The sequence below is a fragment of the Balaenoptera borealis genome, assembly GCF_965194805.1.
Source record: "Balaenoptera borealis genome assembly, chromosome: X".
Taxonomy (NCBI): domain Eukaryota; kingdom Metazoa; phylum Chordata; class Mammalia; order Artiodactyla; family Balaenopteridae; genus Balaenoptera; species Balaenoptera borealis.
This window is the reverse complement of record NC_138881.1, coordinates 86,800,749-86,819,596: the sequence shown is the minus strand read 5'-3', so window position 1 is coordinate 86,819,596 and position 18,848 is coordinate 86,800,749. Positions and strand designations below refer to the sequence as shown.

At 40.7% G+C, this 18,848-nt stretch overlaps 1 protein-coding gene across 1 annotated transcript in view; it reads left to right on the top strand.

Annotated features, from left to right (window-relative positions):
* LOC309620531 (tRNA (uracil-5-)-methyltransferase homolog B-like) overlaps positions 1-18,848 on the top strand; it is a 111,720-nt gene that overhangs the window by 9,255 nt on the left and 83,617 nt on the right. The window contains 6 exon segments of the mRNA XM_082377124.1: positions 610-664; positions 1,994-2,128; positions 2,941-2,964; positions 2,968-3,040; positions 4,620-4,690; positions 17,990-18,136. Coding sequence (XP_082233250.1) covers positions 610-664; positions 1,994-2,128; positions 2,941-2,964; positions 2,968-3,040; positions 4,620-4,690; positions 17,990-18,136 — 505 coding nt within the window.

Below are 18,848 nucleotides of genomic sequence, written 5' to 3'. Positions count from 1 at the left end.
GCAGGGATTCAGGGGGGCCCCTCAGGTAGGATACCCAGGGCAAACTTAAGACATCTAAGGAATGTTGGTGGAAATGCTTTGTGATTGCAGAAAATGTTCTCCTTGCCTTTATGTGTGTTTTTGGCAGAAAGAGAATATTAAACTGGGACCTTGTGTCTCAAAAGGTCCAGGACAGGTATACTGAAAGCCAGGGACTTAGAGATGAGATGAATTAGAAATGAATAGTCCCACAGCAACCATGCAAACACAAATATACCTCATTTTATGCAACAACTGTATTTTCTAAATCAAATTATATTTTAAAAGTGTTAGGGAGGTGAGCTATTTAAAGGAACCCAACAGTGAAGCCTTTTTGTAATATGATTAATTACCTCCTGATAAATCTGGATTTTTCTTATATTAGGTTTGCCCATCTGTTCGGCTTTGTTAAGTAGACAGCGCCAGAATGGGCTCTTCTCCCAGACTGCATCTCCTCAGGGGCCTGAGAGTTAGGTCTTCTGAATGATAAGTAAAATGCCAGAGCAAATGGTGGCAGGAAGTACTTATGCGTAGTAGGTGCTCAGTACATATTTAGATAATGAATGAGGTGCCTGACTTATTTTATTCAAGGCTGGCTGATGTTGTGACGCCACTCTGGAGGCTGAGCTATGAAGAACAGCTCAAGGTAGGTACCCAGCTTAAGTCTTCACTCCTCCATTCTATCAGGTGGTAGACTTGTAGGAAGCTTGGCTGGACAGGTTTACCCAGATGCCCCAACGTGTCCTTAAACTCAATATGCTAATGACTCTGAAATTTTCACTTTAGGCCAGTTGTGTCTTCCAAACTCTAGAGCCTTATATCCGAATGCCTGTTTCCTTTCTTCCTTGCTTTTTTTTTGGGTTATTCTTATAGCTCTGTGTGTGTGAGTAGCAAGTGCTCTTGCTGCTTCATATATAGCTGCACTTTCCAACACGGTAGCCACTAGCTACATGTGGCTATTTAAATTTAAATACAGCCAATTCTGCTCTAATGCTTGTTTTGAAAATGAAAATTTGTTCCAACAGATTGATGTATTAGGGAACAATTTGAACAAAATGCAGATTTCATATTTGCTTAGGAGTGATTTTGTCCACAAGAAACATGAGATGAAAGGGGATCTGTACCCGGCCGAACTGAGCTGGATAAGAATTTGTAAAATGAACACCCACACACACCTCACACATCTCCCAGCTCCCTCAGATCACTGAGTGTGGTATGAGCCACACCCATTCACATCTGTTGTGAGAACTTTCTGTTCCACCCTCATAACCCTCCTTTCACCACCTCACGATAACTCATAAGTGGACAGCCACTTCCACAAGCAAGTTTCAGGTCTTTGTCGGGGTAATGAGCCATCCTTATTGTAGTGTTTATACATTGCTTAGCCATTTAACATGTGCAAAACTTTGCTATTTTTATTAATTTCCTACCTTTTTTGTGTGTGTTACTGATAAATTTTTGGAATGTGTGTGCCCAACCCCATTGTCCCATGAGCCCTGTGGTTTCTTTTGAGTAATTTTGCATAGTATGGTGTAGGAATGCTTGTGTCACGTGATAGCAGACCTGACTGTTAATTAAAATGAAATAAAATTAAAAATTCGTTTCCTCAGTCACAAGTCACATTTCAAGTGCTCAGTAACCACCTGTAGCTAGTGTAGGCTGCCTTATTACACAGAACATAACACCAATAGAGAACATTTCCATTATCACAGCAAGTTCTACTGGACAGCACTAACATGTAGCTGGAATGTTCAGTCTGAAAGGTCAGATGAAATGGTGAGCTTACATAAGAGCTCACTTGACCTTTTCCAGGTACCTCATTAGGTCTGTTGCTGTTCCATCATTCTGAGTTCCTTATCTGCTGAGACCGTGACCCAAGAATCCGTGGGACAACCTTCTCTTATCCTGTTTGTTTTCTATACTTTGAGGTGATACTGCAGAAGTCTTTTGTTTCACTGCTTATATTCTTTTGCAGGTGAAATTTGAAGCTCAGAAGAAAATTTTACAGAGACTAGAATCTTACCTACAGATGCTCAATGGAGTCAATGTGACAACAGCTGCACCCAGATCTGAGGGGCTCTGTTGTTTCCTCCATCCTATTATACCTTCTGTAAGCCCCTACTTCCCTATCCTTTATCTACCAAGTCTCCTTAATAGCTAATACTATCAGCCAATACTTAACCAGGCACTTGCTGGGGACCAGGCCCTATGCTAAGCGAGTAACATGTGTCATTGTCTTGTTTACTATTTACAGTCACACTGAGGGATAGACAGTGTCATTTTACAGGTGAATACTTGAGGCTCAGAGAGATTAAGTGATTCGACCAAGGACACACATCTAGAAAGTGCCAGAGCTAAGGTTTACACTCAAGTTGATCTGATGCAGAGCCCACTTTCTCAACCAGTACACTACTGCCTCCTTAGAAAGATTCCAGACTTTGGAAAACTTCTAATGAGGCCTCAGAAAGGCAGAATTTAATTTGTGGCAGAGGTTGGCAAACTATGGCCCTGAGGCCACATCTGCTCTGCTGCTCGACTTTGTAAATAAAGTTTTATTGGCACACAGCTGAGCTCACTTGTTTATGGATTGTCTATGGCTACTTTTGCACTACAGTGGCAGAGTTGAATAGTTGTGACAGGGACCGTATGGCCTGCAAAGCCTAAAATGATTTACTGTCTGGCCCTTTATTGAAAAAGTTTTCTGACTCCTGCTTTATGGCAAGATTGGAACTCCTTTCTCCTATGGAGTGTCTATGGAGTGTCTTGATCTTCTCAGTCATGGAATTTCACCTATGCCATACCTTCCAAGCAAGCATCATTTATTTTTTCTCATCCAGAGAACATTCTTTCATTCTTTGTATTGTTGTCCTCCTTGGTTTTATTTGACCTGTTGTCCCTCTCCTATCCTTCTGCCTTCTCCAGCCTGTCATCAATGGCTACCGAAATTAGTCCACCTTCTCTGTGAACCGAGGTCCAGATGGCAATCCAAAGACTGTGGGATACTACCTGGGAACTTGGAGAGGTCAGTTGAAGGCTGTGACTAGTAGAAATAACAAACCAAAAACTGAGAGGAAAGGGGAGGGTGCAGAGAACAGTGTCTGTGGGAGTGGAGAGGAGTGGGAAATATGGTGGCTTTAAAGGAGAAAGTTGAATTGGAAGCCTTTGATGCAGAGCATGATCACAAGGTTAATTGGAGATGTGGTATATATATACACAATGGAATATTACTCAGCTACAAAAAATGAAATAATGCCATTTGCAGCAATGTGGACCTAGGGATTATCATATTAAGTGAGGTAAGCCAGACAGAGAAAAACAAATATCATATCGTTTATATGTGGAATCAAAAAAAATGATACAAATGAACTTACTTGCAAACCAGAAATAGACCCACAGACAAAGAAAACAAACTTATGGTTACCAAAGGGGGAAGTGGGGGAGGGATAAATTAGGAGTTTGGGATTAACGTATACACACTACTATATATAAAATAGATGACCAACAAGGGCCTACTGTATAGCACAGGGAACTATACTCAATATTTTGTAATAACCTATAAAGGAAAAGAATCTAAGAAAGAATATATAGATATAGATATGTATATATGGATATGTATAACTGAATCACTATGCTGTACACCTGAAAGTAACACAACATTGTAAATCAACTATACTTCAATTTAAAAAAAGGCATTAAAAAAATAAGGCTAGTTGGGGATACTTTTTGGTGAGTAGTCATTGTATTATAGGGCTAGGAATCAACCTCCCCGTCCCCCAGCTTTCTTCCTCTAAAAGCCATATGCCTGAGGCCTAGTAAGCACTTCATAAATATTGATGCTGGTGCTGCTGCTCTCTCATTATCATCATTGTTGTCAACATCGTCATCATCGTCGTTATCATTTTATGTTACTTTCTGTACTGGGAGCAGTCTCCTGCTTATTAGAGACATGCCCTTTCTATTTCACATCCCCATATCCCTGAAAATTCAGAGCTTTCTGTGATAAATCTGCCTTAAAAGAACTGGTAGGGGAGGTGAGTGCTGGTGAGAGAAATCACAGTGGCATATTTCTGAGACTTAATTCCAGTATCCATTCCCAGATTCCATTCCTGAACTTACCATTTGCCCATTTTCAATAAATCCACTTGAAACACCATCATTTTATATTAGTCACACTGTTTAATATCCATATGCCTTAAACTACAGTTCATTAGGGTAGGCACTTGGCTTTCTTTTTTTCCCCTGTGTGTTGAATTAAATGAGTATATGACGTCAGTGTTCTGTTATTCACTAACAGAAAAACAAAACCCATTACATTTTACTTCCCTCTTAAAATCTGAACAGAAAGCAGACATTATCATATCGCACATTTGTGGCATGAGAGAAAATATTGCGGACTAGCTCCATTAAGAATAAGCTTTTTAATGGCCAGACCAGGAAACAGGTTTTCTCTGAAAAATGGCCTTGAACATGAATTAGGTACTTTGCTTCTTCATATTTGCCTATGCCTCTTTGGATTAGGGGATTTGAGTTGCTAGACATTTTATTCTAAATAATCTTTTAGGAAGAAAACCATGTAAATCAAATTCTTTTTCTTTCCATAGACAGGAACATGGTCTGTGTGCGGTCTAACCATCTGAAAAATATCCCCAAGAAACACAGTCAAGTGGCACAGGTAATAAGGAACAAAGGCTGGTTGAAGATGACCCTGGGCATTGCAGTCTATAACGGCAGCATGCCTGACATTTTAATAATAGAGCTCTTCTAGTGCTACAGGGGAGGGGGGTTCTGTTCTGAAAGTGTACTTCTTAATGGTGGAGAGAACATTGCTAGTGTTTCATTTCAGAGAGGTTGGAGAGGAGGAGAGAGAACTGCATCCATTATTGCAAATGTCAAGCATCCAAGGAATTTAATACAAGGGAAATTTAGGACAGAGAGATACTGATGAGGGCAGGATAGCAAGTGGCAGGTGTCTGGATTTGGAAGGCTAGTGTTTTCAGCAGAACAAGGTTGAAACATATCATGAGAGATGTGGGAGTGGGCGTAAGGCATCTACATCATTAGATTGGCCTCTGAGACATTTTAGTATCCCTCTATTTCATGCACCCACTATTTATTGGGTACCTACTATGTGTCAGGCACTGGACTAGGTGCTGGGGATCCAGTGGTGACTCAGACAAACATGGTGCCTGCCCTCCTGGAACTTAAAAGAAAAAGGCAAAAGAAACAGGACTTCCAACTGACATACTTTTTCCCTGTTTATACTTACAGCACCCATCCTCCTAATGATTCAGCTTTCTGACACTTGGGTGGTGCCTTCTCATAGGACACATCTTGACCTCAAAGATTTCCTGGCTAGAACACAGCTCCCATCATAGGATCATTCTCCAGAAATCTTCCTACATGACCCTTGTCAGCTTCTTCTCCCGTTGTCTTCAGTGACTATTCTAAACTCTTACCTCTCCTCGAATTTCCTATCCCATCACCTTTACCCTTGCTCTTAACAGATGGCTGTGCCTGGTTCTTCACTGGAAAATTAAGGCCAACAGATGAGAATTCCCTTAGCTGCTTCCCCTACCATCTACCAATTTCGCTGAAATCTTACCCTTCCTTTCCCTCCTATCTCAGTGAAATGCTGTTAGTCTTCTACCTGTCCAAGGCTATTCTTCTTCCTTGAAACACCATCTTGGACTCATCTCCTCTCTCCCCAAGTCCCTTATTCCTTTGTTACATTCCCTCTTTCTCCCGTTTCTTTGCCTATTTTTCTCCACCTCTATTGGCTCTTTCAGTTCATAAACATATTCAATAAAAAAAATCTGATGGTTCTTGCTTCTGCCCCCAACAATCCTAGAAATTAACCTTGCCAAAGTCATCAGTGAGCTCCGTTTTGCCAAATTAAATGGAAACTTTCTGCCCCTAACTTACTCAACTTTTCTCTGCCTTTGGCACCGCTTATTATTCTTATTTTCCTCCTTGGGAACACTGTCTTTGGTTTCTGTGCTACCATTCTCTGATGGTTTTCCTCCTATTTCGCTGGCCACTTCTTAGTCGTTCTCATGGGATCTTTTTCTCCCTTTCTTTCCCACGATAAGTGTTGGTGTCCTACAGGACTCTGTCCTTGGCCTTCTTTTTGAATATATTCATGGGAGATTGCACACCACTATAGCTGATGATTGGAATGAGCACCTGTAAAGTGACAACTCCTAAACTTACATTTGCATACCAGCTCCATCTTGAGCTTCAGGAGGTGGGGTTCCAAAGGCTACTGAACATCCTCACCTAGTTTTCCTGTGGAGCTCTTCAAGTCAGCATTGGCCCAGATCCAGATTTCTCAACCTTCGCACTATGAACATTTTGGGTTGCATGATTATTGATTGTGTGGGGCTATTAGGTGCACTGGAGGATGTTTAGCAGCATCCGTGGCCTCTGCCCCTAGAGGCCATGAGTTGTGACAACCAAAAACGCCCCCAGATATCTCTTGTGGGGCACAGTCGCCTCCGGTTGAGAACCATTGCCCTAAGCTAAATTTACCCTCTTCCCTTTCCAAATGTGCCCTTTTTTTCTCACGTTAGTAAATGGTAGCAACATGTACTAGAAACATATGTCCTCTTAGACTCCTCTGTCTTAATCCTACCACTTCCTCCTCAGCCACATATAATTAATCTCCATGTCCTTTCAAGTTTTCCTTTCTTTTTTTTTGTTTTCTTATTTATTTTGTTTAGTTGTCCTTTCTAAAAATACTTTGACTCTACCCTCTTCTTTCTGTTTCCACCACCATCATCACCACTCCAGTCCAGGCAACTGGTCTCACTGATATTTAGCATCTGTATTGTTATGACTATAGATATTCACTCCTGAGCCAAGTAGATGTACTAAGATTTTGTTTCCTTTATTGTACTGGTTTTTTTCTTTCATTTTATGTTGTGGAAAATTACAAACGTTTAAAAGTATAGAATGGTATAACAAACCCCATGTACCCATTACCCAGCTTCAGTAACTATCAACACATGGCCCATCTTGCTATCACTGTACTCTCACCCACTTTCCACCAGCCCCTTTGGATTTATTTGAGGCAAATTCCAGACATTATATCATATAAGATATAAATACCACAGCATGAGTTTTAACAGAAAGGACTTCATTTTTTAACATAGTTTCATACCATTGTCACACCTGCAAATAAACATTTATCCCATAATATCATCAACTACCTAGTAGATGTTCAGATTTGGCACTGTTTTATCTCATAAAAAGCTTGATTGATATAGTTGGCTTGTTCAAATCAGGATTCAAACAAGGTATATACATTGCATTTGATTAACATGTCTCTTTAGCCTCTTAATTTGTAAGTACCCCTCCCTATTAATTTTTTTGTCCCTGCAATTTACTTTTTGAAGAAACTGGTTTGTTTTCCTCTGGAGAGTCTCCCATTCTGGATTTTGCTGATTGAATCCCCTTGATATCATTAAATGTTCTTCCTCTATCCCCTGTATTTCCTCTAAGCTGGTAGATCTAGAGTGTTGATCAGATTCAGGTTTGATTTTTGGCAAGAATGTTTTTATATGTAGATGTCTAATGGGCTCTCTTTTTTGGTGATGTTAACGTTGAACAGTGGATTCTGGTGTCATCAGTCTGATCCACTCATTGAAAAGCTCCCTCTCAGCTTTTCGCTTAGTGGTTTAGCTGTCATTAGTGGTCAGTGCCTAGATCTCTTATTTCAGAGGAGGGTTGCAATGCAGTTATGTTCTAAATCTATCATTTATTAGCTGGAATTCTTCTAGAAATAACTTTTCCCTATCAACCCTTTGGTTACTCTAAGGTACTCTTACAGGAAAGGCAGGATAAATCCTTGGTTCTTTCACCTTCCTCAAAAGATGATCAGTTAAATGTGTTTGTTTTGGTATCATTAGGAACTCATAGATTTTTAACATACTTGATATGTTTCAATCTACTGCAGATACTAGGGGTTTTTTGGTACTCCAATTGCTCCATTTCTGGCCAGTTGGAACCTCTTTAAGTTGGCTGTGAGACCTAGATGGCCGTGATAGTTCTGGAATGATAAGATATTTCTAGCACATCTAGTCCATTTTATGCCTGGGAGCTGGAATCAGCCGTTTCTTTAAGGAATCCTTGTCTCTTTTAGTGGGAAATGGCAGGGTGCTAGGTGAGTGCTTATTTATACTGAGTTAGTCATATTTCAAGGCCTTTTTAGTGGACAGAGCTAAGAAGTATTTTTAAAAGAAAATATGAGTTCACAGTAATATGTCCAAATCAAATTAAAAATTGGAGCGTTTTTACTTAAATCCTTTGATTTTATATTTTTATCTCTTGTCTCTTACAATGAAAACTTTAGTCCTGACAACATTAGCATACCTACAGTTGACCCTTGAACAAGGCCATGGTTAAGGGCGCCAACCCCCGTGCAGTCGAAAATCCACTTCGTATCTGTGGTTCCACATGTGTGGATTCAATCAGCCATGTGTCGTGTAGTACTGTAGTACACGTTTAGTGAAAAAAATCTTCATATAAGTGGACCTGTGCAGTTCAAACCCGTGTTGTTCAAGGGTCAGCTGTACTTATTTATTCTATCCTACTCTTTACATATAAGTTCAGAACAACAATACTAGTATTATTACTAACAAATGATTACTGAAAAGAGCTCAAGATTTCTGTCCAGTTCTTTTTGTCCAATTATTATGGCTCTGAAGGAATTCATCTCTTTGTAGTTACACCACCAACTTGACATGATACATGGATTCTTTTTTTTTCTTCATTCTTCTTGCTTTCAAATTTTAGGGATTGATTTTTTTCTTTTTCCTTTTGATTAAATTTTTGTTTTATAATTTTGTAAGATATTTACATGGTTTCAAAGTCATATCTACAAAATAAAGGTGTATTTTCTTTTTGTTTTGTTTTTTTGGCCGCGCCGCATGCAGGATCTTAGTTCCCTGACCAGGGATTGAACCCGCCCCCCCTGCAGTGGAAGTGCAGAGTCTTAACCACTGGACCTCCAAGGAAGTCCCATAAAGGTGTATTTAAAGAGGTCTAGCTTTCACTTCTGTCCCCTCTGCCCAGTTCTCTTCCTCCTTCTATGGGTAACATTTTTATTCACTTTTATTTATTTTAAAAAATGGAAACATATTTGTATCTCCCCTTTTCTTAGCTAAAAGGTAGCTTAATATGGACACAGTTCTGTACCTTTTTTTCCACATAATAATGTGCTTCATTTTTTTTTAATATTTACAATTGTTATATCTTCTTCTTGGATTGATCCCTTGATCATTTTTTTAACATCTTTATTGGAGTATAATTGCTTTACAATAGTGTGTTAGTTTCTGCTATATGCTTCATTTTTAATAAAATAACTGCTTAATCCTATGTAATATGATGGATTTTACAACTTTTAGTTTTCATTGGCTTGAATAATTACCTCATTTTCTCATTGGCTTAGTTTTCTATGAACCTATTGCTAATTTTTTTTCTGAGTGCTCTAAGAGCTCTGTCAAACATTCATCAATAGTCTCCATATGGTCAAAAACTTGAGTTTAGTATTTTCCCTGAAGACCTTTTTTCTGGAGTCTCCATCCTAGGCTCCTGAGGCCTTCTGCCTAGCTGTTATCTTGGGACTCCTTTTGCTGTTCTTCTGTCTTTCCCCCTGTTTCTCAGATCCCCTGTCTTCCTTTTTCTGGTTTACATCCTCATTTAGCTGGAATACAACCTCCATTAGCTTCCTGAGGAAGGGTGCCTAGGAGTAAACTTTGAGTCTTTGCATGTCTATAAATGTCGTAGTTCTTTCCTGACATATGACTGAGAGTATTTCTAGATTTCAAATTCTAGGTTTGAATCATTTGCCTTTATAAATTTGAAGACATGGTTTCATTGTCATCTGGCCACTAATATTGTGTAAGTCTGGATGCTACTTTAAGTCCTATTCCTTTGTAGATAATCTCTCCCCTCTTTTTTTCTCTAGAAGCTTTTAGGGAATCTCTGTCCGTGAAATTTCATGACCATGTGGCCCTTCTTTCATTCGTTGTGATGGGCACTTTCTAGTCCTTGTCAAGCTGGAAACTAACACTTTCAGACATGGGAAATTTTCCTGTATTATTATTTTATTTATTTATTTATTTATTTATTTATTTTTGGCTGTGTTGGGTCTTCGTTTCTGTGCGAGGGCTTTCTCTAGTTGTGACAAGCGGGGGCCACTCTTCATCGCGGTGCGCGGGCCTCTCACTATCGCGGCCTCTCTTGTTGCAGAGCACAGGCTCCAGAGGCGCAGGCTCAGTAGTTGTGGCTCACGGGCCTAGTTGCTCCGCGGCATGTGGGATCTTCCCAGACCAGGGCTCGAAGCCGTGTCCCCTGCATTGGCAGGCAGATTCTCAACCACTGCACCACCAGGGAAGCCCTTTATTTTTTATTTTTATATTTTTGGCCATGCCACGTGGCTTGTGGGATCTTAGTTCCCCAACCAGGGACTGAACCCAGACCCCTGCAGTGAAAGCGCCAAGTCCTTACCACTGGACCACCAGGGAATTCCCTATTTTTATTTCTTTTATTGAAGTATAGTTGATTTACAATGTTGTGTTAGTTTCAGGTGTACGACAAACTGATTCAGTTATATATATATATATTCTTTATCAGATTCTTTTCCATTATAGGTTATTATAAGATGTTGAATATACTTCCCAGTGTCATACAGTAGATCCTTGTTGTTTCTCTATTTTATATATAGTAGTGTGTATATGTTAATCCCCAAATCCTAATTTATCCCTCCCCTGCCCCTTCCCCTTTGGTAACCATAAGTTTGTTTCTATATCTGTGAGTCTGTTTCTGTTTTATTTATGTATGTATGTATGGCTGACTGCGTTGGGTCTTCTTTGCTGCGCGCGGGCTCTCTCTAGTTGCGGTGAGTGGGGGCTACTCTTTGTTGTGGTGTGCGGGCTTCTCATTGTCGTGGCTTCTCTTGTTGTGGAGCATGGGCTCTAGGCACGCAGGCTTCAGTAGTTGTGGCACATGGGCTCAGTAATTGTGGTTTGTGGGCTCTAGAGCTCAGGCACAGTAGTTGTGGTGCACGGGCTTAGTTGCTCCGCGGGATGTGGGATCTTCCCAGTCCAGGGCTCGAACCCATGTCCCTTGCATTGGCAGGCAGATTCTTAACCACTGCGCCACCAGGGAAGCCCTCTGTTTTGTAAATAAGTTCATTTGTATCATTTTTTTAGATTCCACATATAAGTGATATCATATGATATTTATCTTTCTCTGTCTGACTTACTTCACTTAGTATGATAATCTCTAGGCCCATCTATGGGTTACTGCAAATGGCATTATTTCATTCTTTTTATGGCTGAGTAATATTTCATTGTATATATGTACCACATCTTCTTTATCCATTCCTCTGTCGATGGACATTTAGGTTGCTTCCATGTCTTGGCTATTGTAAATAGTGCTCCTATGAATATTGGGGTGCATGTATCTTTTCGAATTAAGAGTTTTCTCCAGATATCTGCCCAGGAGTGGGATTGCTGGATCATATGGCAACTCTATTTTTAGTCTTTTAAGGAACCTCCATACTGTTCTCCATAGTGGCTGCACCAATTTACATTCCCACTGACACTGTAGGAGGGTTCCCTTTTCTCCACACCCTCTCTGCCATTTATTATTTGTAGACTTTTTTTAAAATTGGAGTATAGTTGCTTTACAACGTTGTATTAGTTTTTGCTATACAGCAAAGTGATTCAGTTACACATATATATATAGCCACTCTTTTTTAGATTTCCTTCCCGTTTAGGTCACCACAGAGCATTGAGTAAAGTTCCCTGTGCTATACAGTACATTCTCATTAGTTATCTATTTTATATATAGTATTTGTAGACTTTTTGATGATGGCCATTCTGACTGGTGTGATGTATTATTTCTTTAATTACTTCCTCTCATTTTCTATGTTCTCTCTATACCTCCTATTATTTGGATTTTGGACTTCATGAATTGATTCTGTAATCTGCTACTCATTCCTCTTCTATTTTCCATCTCTTTTCCCTTTTGTTCTTCTTTTTATGAAATTTTCTTGAAATAAATGCCAACATTTTTATTGACTTTTTTTCTACCACCTTTTAATTTTCAAAAGCTTTTGCTTGTTCTCTGATTGTTTCTTTTGTACAGCATCTTCTTTTTTTTAGTAATGTAATATATATATATATATATATATACACATATATATATATCTCATATATATATATTTTTAAATCTTGCTTTTGCCTTTTTTTTCCCTGTTTTTTGAATTATCTGCTTCCTTCAGGGATTTTTTTTTTCCTGTTTGTTTTGGGTATTGTCTTTTGCAATGAAGGCTTTAATCAAATAGCTGGTGGTAGTTGCCTGACTGTTCATGTTTAAGCATGAGGCTTTAAATTGATTGGCAATTTAGCTTGAGTGGTTTGTTGATTCTTGGCTTCACTGCTGGTGCTTGTGGGTGGGGGCCCATGTCTCTCTTTTGGGAGGTCATTACTCTGGGACTATTCGGTTTCTTGAGAGAATTTACATTGAATCTTCCTGTTTCCACCCCTCTGCCACCACTCCGCCTGGTATTACCTGGTATTTGTGTGTTCATTTTCTCCTAAGGGGAAAAAAAAATCCCCAACCTCCTGCTACAGAAGGATAGAGGTTTTTTGTAGGATGAGGTTGTTTACCAGTTTTATGTCCAGACTTTCAACCAAACCCTGTTTTTAGCCCTGTACCTTATCCCATCTCTGCCTCCTTGCACTTCAAGTTTGAGCCTTTCCAGGCTTGTGTGGAGCAGATAAGCCTTACCTCTCATCAGATCCCCCTTTGTAGGCAATCCGGATGTAGCTTCCTTCATCTTGCTAAGACAGTTGCCATTCCAGTCTTTTATCTGGTTTACTCTTGTTGTCTTCTCTCCCATTATCTCTGTTCTTTCTTTCATTTCTTCATTCAACAAGTACAATTGAGTACCTACAAGTGCCAGGCACTATTCTAGGTGCTTAGGATACAATAATGAAGAAAATATCCCTTCCCTTGTGGAACTTATATTTTAGTGGGGGGAGACAGATTTTTTAAAAAAACATAATAAAGTAAATTATATAACATGTTAGAAGGTGATAAGTGCAGTGCTGGTCCGAATGTTTCTGTCCCTCCAAATTTCATATGTTGAAATCCTAACCCCCAAGGTAATAGTATTAAGAGGTTGGGGCCTTTGGGCGGTGCTTAGGTCATGAGAGTGGAGCCCTCATGATTAGGATTAGTGCCCTTATAAAAGAGGCCCCAGAGAACTAGCTTGTCCATTCTTTTTATTTATTTGTTTGTTTGTTTTTTTTAATTTTTTTGGCTGTGTTGGGTCGTCGTTGCTGTGCGCGGGCTTTCTGTAGTTGTGGTGAGCAGGGGCTACTCTTCCTTGCAGTGCGTGGGCTTCTCATTGTGGTGGCTTCTCTTGTTGCAGAGCACGGGCTCTAGGCACACAGGCTTCAGTAGTTGTGGCATGTGGGCTCAGTAGTTGTGACTCATGGACTGTTGAGTGCAGGCTCAGTAGTTGTGGCGCACGGGCTTAGTTGCTCCACGGCATGTGGGATCTTCCCGGACTGGGGCTCAAACCCATCTCCCCTGCACTGGCAGGCAGATTCTTAACCACTGCACCACCGGGGAAGCCCCTAGCTTGTCCATTCTGCCGTGTGAGGTTCCAGTGAAAAGACAGCAGCTGTCATTGAGGAAGCTGTCACCAGACACTGAATCTGCCGGAACCTTGATTTTGGATTTCCCAGTCTCCGGAACTGAGGAATTTTTGTTGTTTATAAGTCACCCAGTTTATCGTATTTTTGTTTTCGCAGTGCAAACAGACTAAGACAAATGCCATGGGAAAAATGCAGCAGGATAAGGAGGATGAGAAGTCATAAGTTTGGGGGAAATGCGGGTTGTAATTTTAAATGGGATCAAGTTAGGCTTCATTGAGAAGGTGATATTTGAATAAAGCAGTAGTTCTCAACTGGGATTAGTTTTGCCCCACAGGGGACATTTAGCAATGTTGGAGACATTTTTGGTTGTTACCACTGGGGGATGGTTGGACGGTGCTACTGGTATCTGTCTAGTGAGTAGAGGCCAAGGATGCTGTTAAACATCCTGCAGTGCACAGGACAGCCCCCCACAACACAGAATTGACAATAGTGCCAAGGTTGAGAAACTTTAGAATTAAGACTTAAAGGAAATGAGGCTGTCAGCCATGTGGCGGTCTGAGGGAAGAGCATTCTAGGCAAAGAGAACAGCCATGGCAAAGGCCCTAAGGAAGGAGTATGGCATGCTTTCTGGAGGAACTGAAGGTAGACCCAGAAGAGTAATAGGAGAAGAGGTAGGATAGTTAATGGGGACCAGATCATGTAGTGCCTCAGAGGTCATTGTTGGGACTTTGGCTTTTATTCTGAGCTATTGGAGGTTTTGATTGGGGGGGGCATCTCATGATATGATTTAGGTTTTAAACAGGATCACTCTGGCTATTGTATTGTGTATGGATTGTTGTAGGGAAAGGTAGAAGCAGGGAGAGACTAGTTAGGAGGCTCATGTGATAATCCAGATGTGAGATGATATAGCCCAGTGGGAGCAGCAGTGGAGGTGGATATATCTTGAAGACAGAACCGCAGGATTTCTTGATTGATTGAGTGAAGGTATAAGAGAAAGAGAGGAGTGAAAAATGGCTCTAGGTTTTTGGGAGGAGAAAGTGGAACAATGGAGTTACTAACTACGGAAATGGAAAAAGCTGTGGCAGAGCAGATTTGAGCAGGGGGAGGTTAGTAGCTCAATTTTGGACATGTTGCATTGAGATACCTATTAGGCATCTGAGTGGGTATGTTAAATAGGTAGTTGGATCTATTAGGATGAGGTTCAAGAATTAGAAATCTTGGAGTTGTTAACATGTAGATGTTATTTAAAATCATGAGACTGGAAGAGATGACCAAGGGAGTGAGAGTAGATAGAAAGAGAACAGGAACATGGACTGAGCCCAGGGGCATTCCCATTTTAAGAGGTCTGGGAGGAGAAGAGGAACCAGTAAAGGTGACTGAGAAGGGGCAGCTAGTGAGGTCAGAGGAAACCGGGAGAGTGTGGGATCCTGAAAGCCTAGTGAAGACAGTGAACTGAGGAGGAGGGGCTCATCAGCTGTGCCAGTGCTGCTGGTAGGTCAAGTAAGATGAGGAGTGTGAATTGACCTTTGAACTGCATGACATGGAGGTCGTTGGTGACCATAATGGGAGCTGTTTAGGTGGAGTGGTGGGGACCTGATTTGAGTGGGTGAATAGAAGGAGAGGAATGGGAGGCAGTGAATATAGACAGTTCTTTTGAGGAGCTTTGCTACAAAGAGGAGCGGAGAAATGGAACAGTGGCTGGAGGGGAAAGTGGGTTCGAGAAGGTTACTTTTCTTTTTAAAGGTGGGAGAGTTAGAAGAACATGCTTGTGTATTGATGGGAATGATCCAGTAGTGAGGGAGGAAAATGATGCAAGAGAGAGAGAAGGGAGAATTGGTGGATCGATGAGTTTAAATATGTTTATGTCTTTTTTATTCCTTTATTTCATTTTAGTAGGATTTTTAAGAGGAATAGTCTGTTATTTTAACCAGAAGGCCCTTTTACTCTTTTTAAAAATTTTATTTTATTGAGGTATAATTGACATGCAACATTGTGTAAGTTTAGGGTGTACAGTGTGTTGATTTGATACATTTATACAGTTGACCCTTGAACAACACGGGGGTTGGGGCGCTGACCCTCTGCACAGTTGAAAATGCACCTATAACTCTGTAGCTGGCCCTCCATATCCTTGGTTTTCCCATATCTGCGGTTCCATGTCTCGAGTTCAACCAACCCCAGATTCAACCAACCGCAGATTGTGTAGTAATGTAGTACGTATTTATTGAAAAAAATCCGCATGTAAGTGGACCCACACAGTTCAAACCCATGTTGTTCAAGGGTCAACTTGAGTTTCAGGCTCTATTTTATAAATGAAGAAACCAAAGCCTTGGATCATACAGTGGAGAAGCTGTACTTCATATTTACTTACCCATTATCTTCCAGGTCAGACTCAGTTTTTCAGTTCCTATCCTTCTAGGACCTCAAAGACATTTGAACCTTCTTCCAGAAAACATTCCTTTCCAACCAGCAAGTAAACAACAGTTGAACCAGTCTTTCTTTAAATCACCAACTTCAAAATTTGGAAAAAAAATTTGGAAAAATATGTTCTTTATAGTTAAGCATCTTATGTTGCATTTATATGAAATTATAGCAGAAGTGGTCAAGTGCACCCTTAATTGATTTTTACCCTCTCAAGTGGCACTGTTTTTTGGTGTAACTCTCCCTTCCATGCACTATTTTGGGTTTGTGTGAAAATACAGTGGATCCAGAGCCCATGCATTGTGAAAACAAGAGAACCTAGTAAATCAGATAGTGTGTCCTGTTGTGGCAGCAACTGGCTTGTGTTTGAAGTTTGGCTGTAAGGATTTTTGATATCTCAACACTGAATCAGGATTGCTTTTGACCTGTATTTACCAGGGGAAGATGAAGGATCCAACTAAGCTAGTTGGCACCTGGTTATATGAAGAAATATAGAAACAATGGGCTTACATCAGGAAGTTATAAGTAAGAATGGAATTATAGCAGCTTAGTAGTATAGTAGGAATTGCTGCCAGGAGGAATTCACAGAAATGGATGATTATTGTATTCCACATTGTGTACACAATAAGCTGAGATTCTTCATACAGATACCTTTGCTGTTCTTTCATACCTTCTTTCAATAGTAATTATTGAGCACTGGTTATGTGCTAGACTCAGGATACAACTCTGAGCCTTCATGGAGCATACTTTTTGGGCTATCATGGATAGGATCCCTCAGTAAGGATGCAGGGCAGTGATCATGTTTCTTATATCACTGCATTAGTTTGCTAGGACTGCTATAACAAAATCCCACAGACTGGGTGGCTTAAACAACATAAACTTATTTTCTCACAGTCCCGGAGGCTGGAAGTCCAAGATCAGGGTGTCAGCAGGTTTAGTTTCTTTGGAGGCCTCTCTCCTTGGCTTGCAGATGGCTGCCTTTCTGCTGTGTCCTCATGTGGGCTTTCCTCTGTGCACGTGTGCATCCCTGATGTTTCTGTGTATCCAAATTTCCTCTTCGTATAAGCACAACAGTCAGATTGGATTAGAGCCCACCTTAACTGCCTCATTTTAACTAATCACCTATTTAAAGGCCCTATTTCCAAACACAGTCACATTTTGAGGTACTAGGGGTTAGGACTTCAATATATGAATCCTAGGGGGATGCAGTTCAGCCCATAACACTCTCCTCTGGACCCCCAAAATTCATGTTCTTCTAACATGCAAAATACATTCACCCCCATTCCAACAGCCCAAAATTCTTAACACATTCCAGCATCAACTCTAAGTCCTAAATCTCATCTAAATGAAGTGTGGATGAGAGGTATCAGTCAAGGTATAATTCATCCTAAGACAGAATTAGCTGTGAACCAGTGAAGCTGGACAAATTATCTGCTTCCCAAATACAGTCGTAGGACAGGCATAGGATAGACATTCCCATTCCAAAAGGAACAAATCAGAAAGAAGAAAGGGGTCATGGGTCCCAAGCAAATCTGAAACCTAGCAGGGCAAATTCCACTAAATTTTAAGGCTCGAGAATAATCCTCTATGGGTTGATACTGTCCTCCAGGCCCACTGGTGTGGTGGGCCCACTGGGGTGGCAGCCTGGCCGACTGAAACCACGGCATTCGGACCCACCCTAATGGCCTCATTTTAACTTAAACACATCTTTAAAGACCTCATCTCCGAATCTGGTCACATTCTGAGGTACTGAGGGTTCAACATATGAATTTGTGTGTGGGGGGGGGATACACTTCAGCCCATAACAGTCGCTCAGCATGAATAATGAGCTGTCAAACTTTGTTAGATTTGCATGTGTAATAGTACTGTTTTCTTCCTAGTACTACGAAGTATTCCTTCGACAGTCCCCATTGGAGCCCTGCCTTCTGTTTCCTGAAGGTGGGTACTGGCGTGAGCTCATAGCCCACACCAATAGCCAAGGGCACACAATGGCCATCATCACTTTCCATCCTCAGGAATTAAGGCAGGTGAGACTCAAAGGATGATAAGGAGCAGCTTCTATAGCAACCCTTACTATCAATATGCTGCAGTTGGTATTTGGAGGTTTCAGGGCAGATAGCAGAAGCAACGCATCCATGGAGTGTATGGGTTGGAAAGAAGGGTTGGGGATGATGAGGAGGAGATGGCAAGAATCCTGTTAACCATGCTGCTGGCATAATGAAACCAAAGAGACTGAGGCTAGGTTACCAAGTTAATTATCATGTGAGGACTCCTGAGGATTTTCACAAGAACTTTGCCCACGGAACTTATTAGGTGTTCTGCTGATTCCAGAAGCCAATTTAACAGAGACTAGATTATGGTCAGAATTTCATAATCCACATAATACTTTTACATTTGTAATACACTTAGAGCTTTCAAACATGCCTGTATCAAAATATCCTAATACTCACAGCTGAGCAAATGGAGGCATAGAGGTACCCAAGGTTAAAGAGCTAGTAAATAGCAAAGCTAGGGCTTGAACCCAGGTCATTGATTCCTGGCCTTTTAACTCTATAGCTCCAACATAGTTTATTGTCATATGTCCTTGTGTCAAGCTAATGGACAGGGCTCTCTGTAGTGACGTAAGAATTTTAAAACATTCAGAACTCGAAGAAAGGATTTAGTTACCATGCTCATTCTGTTCCGTGCCCTTTCTTTCCTTTCTCTTAGGACGCGTGTCTTCTGAGGTGGTATTTGGAT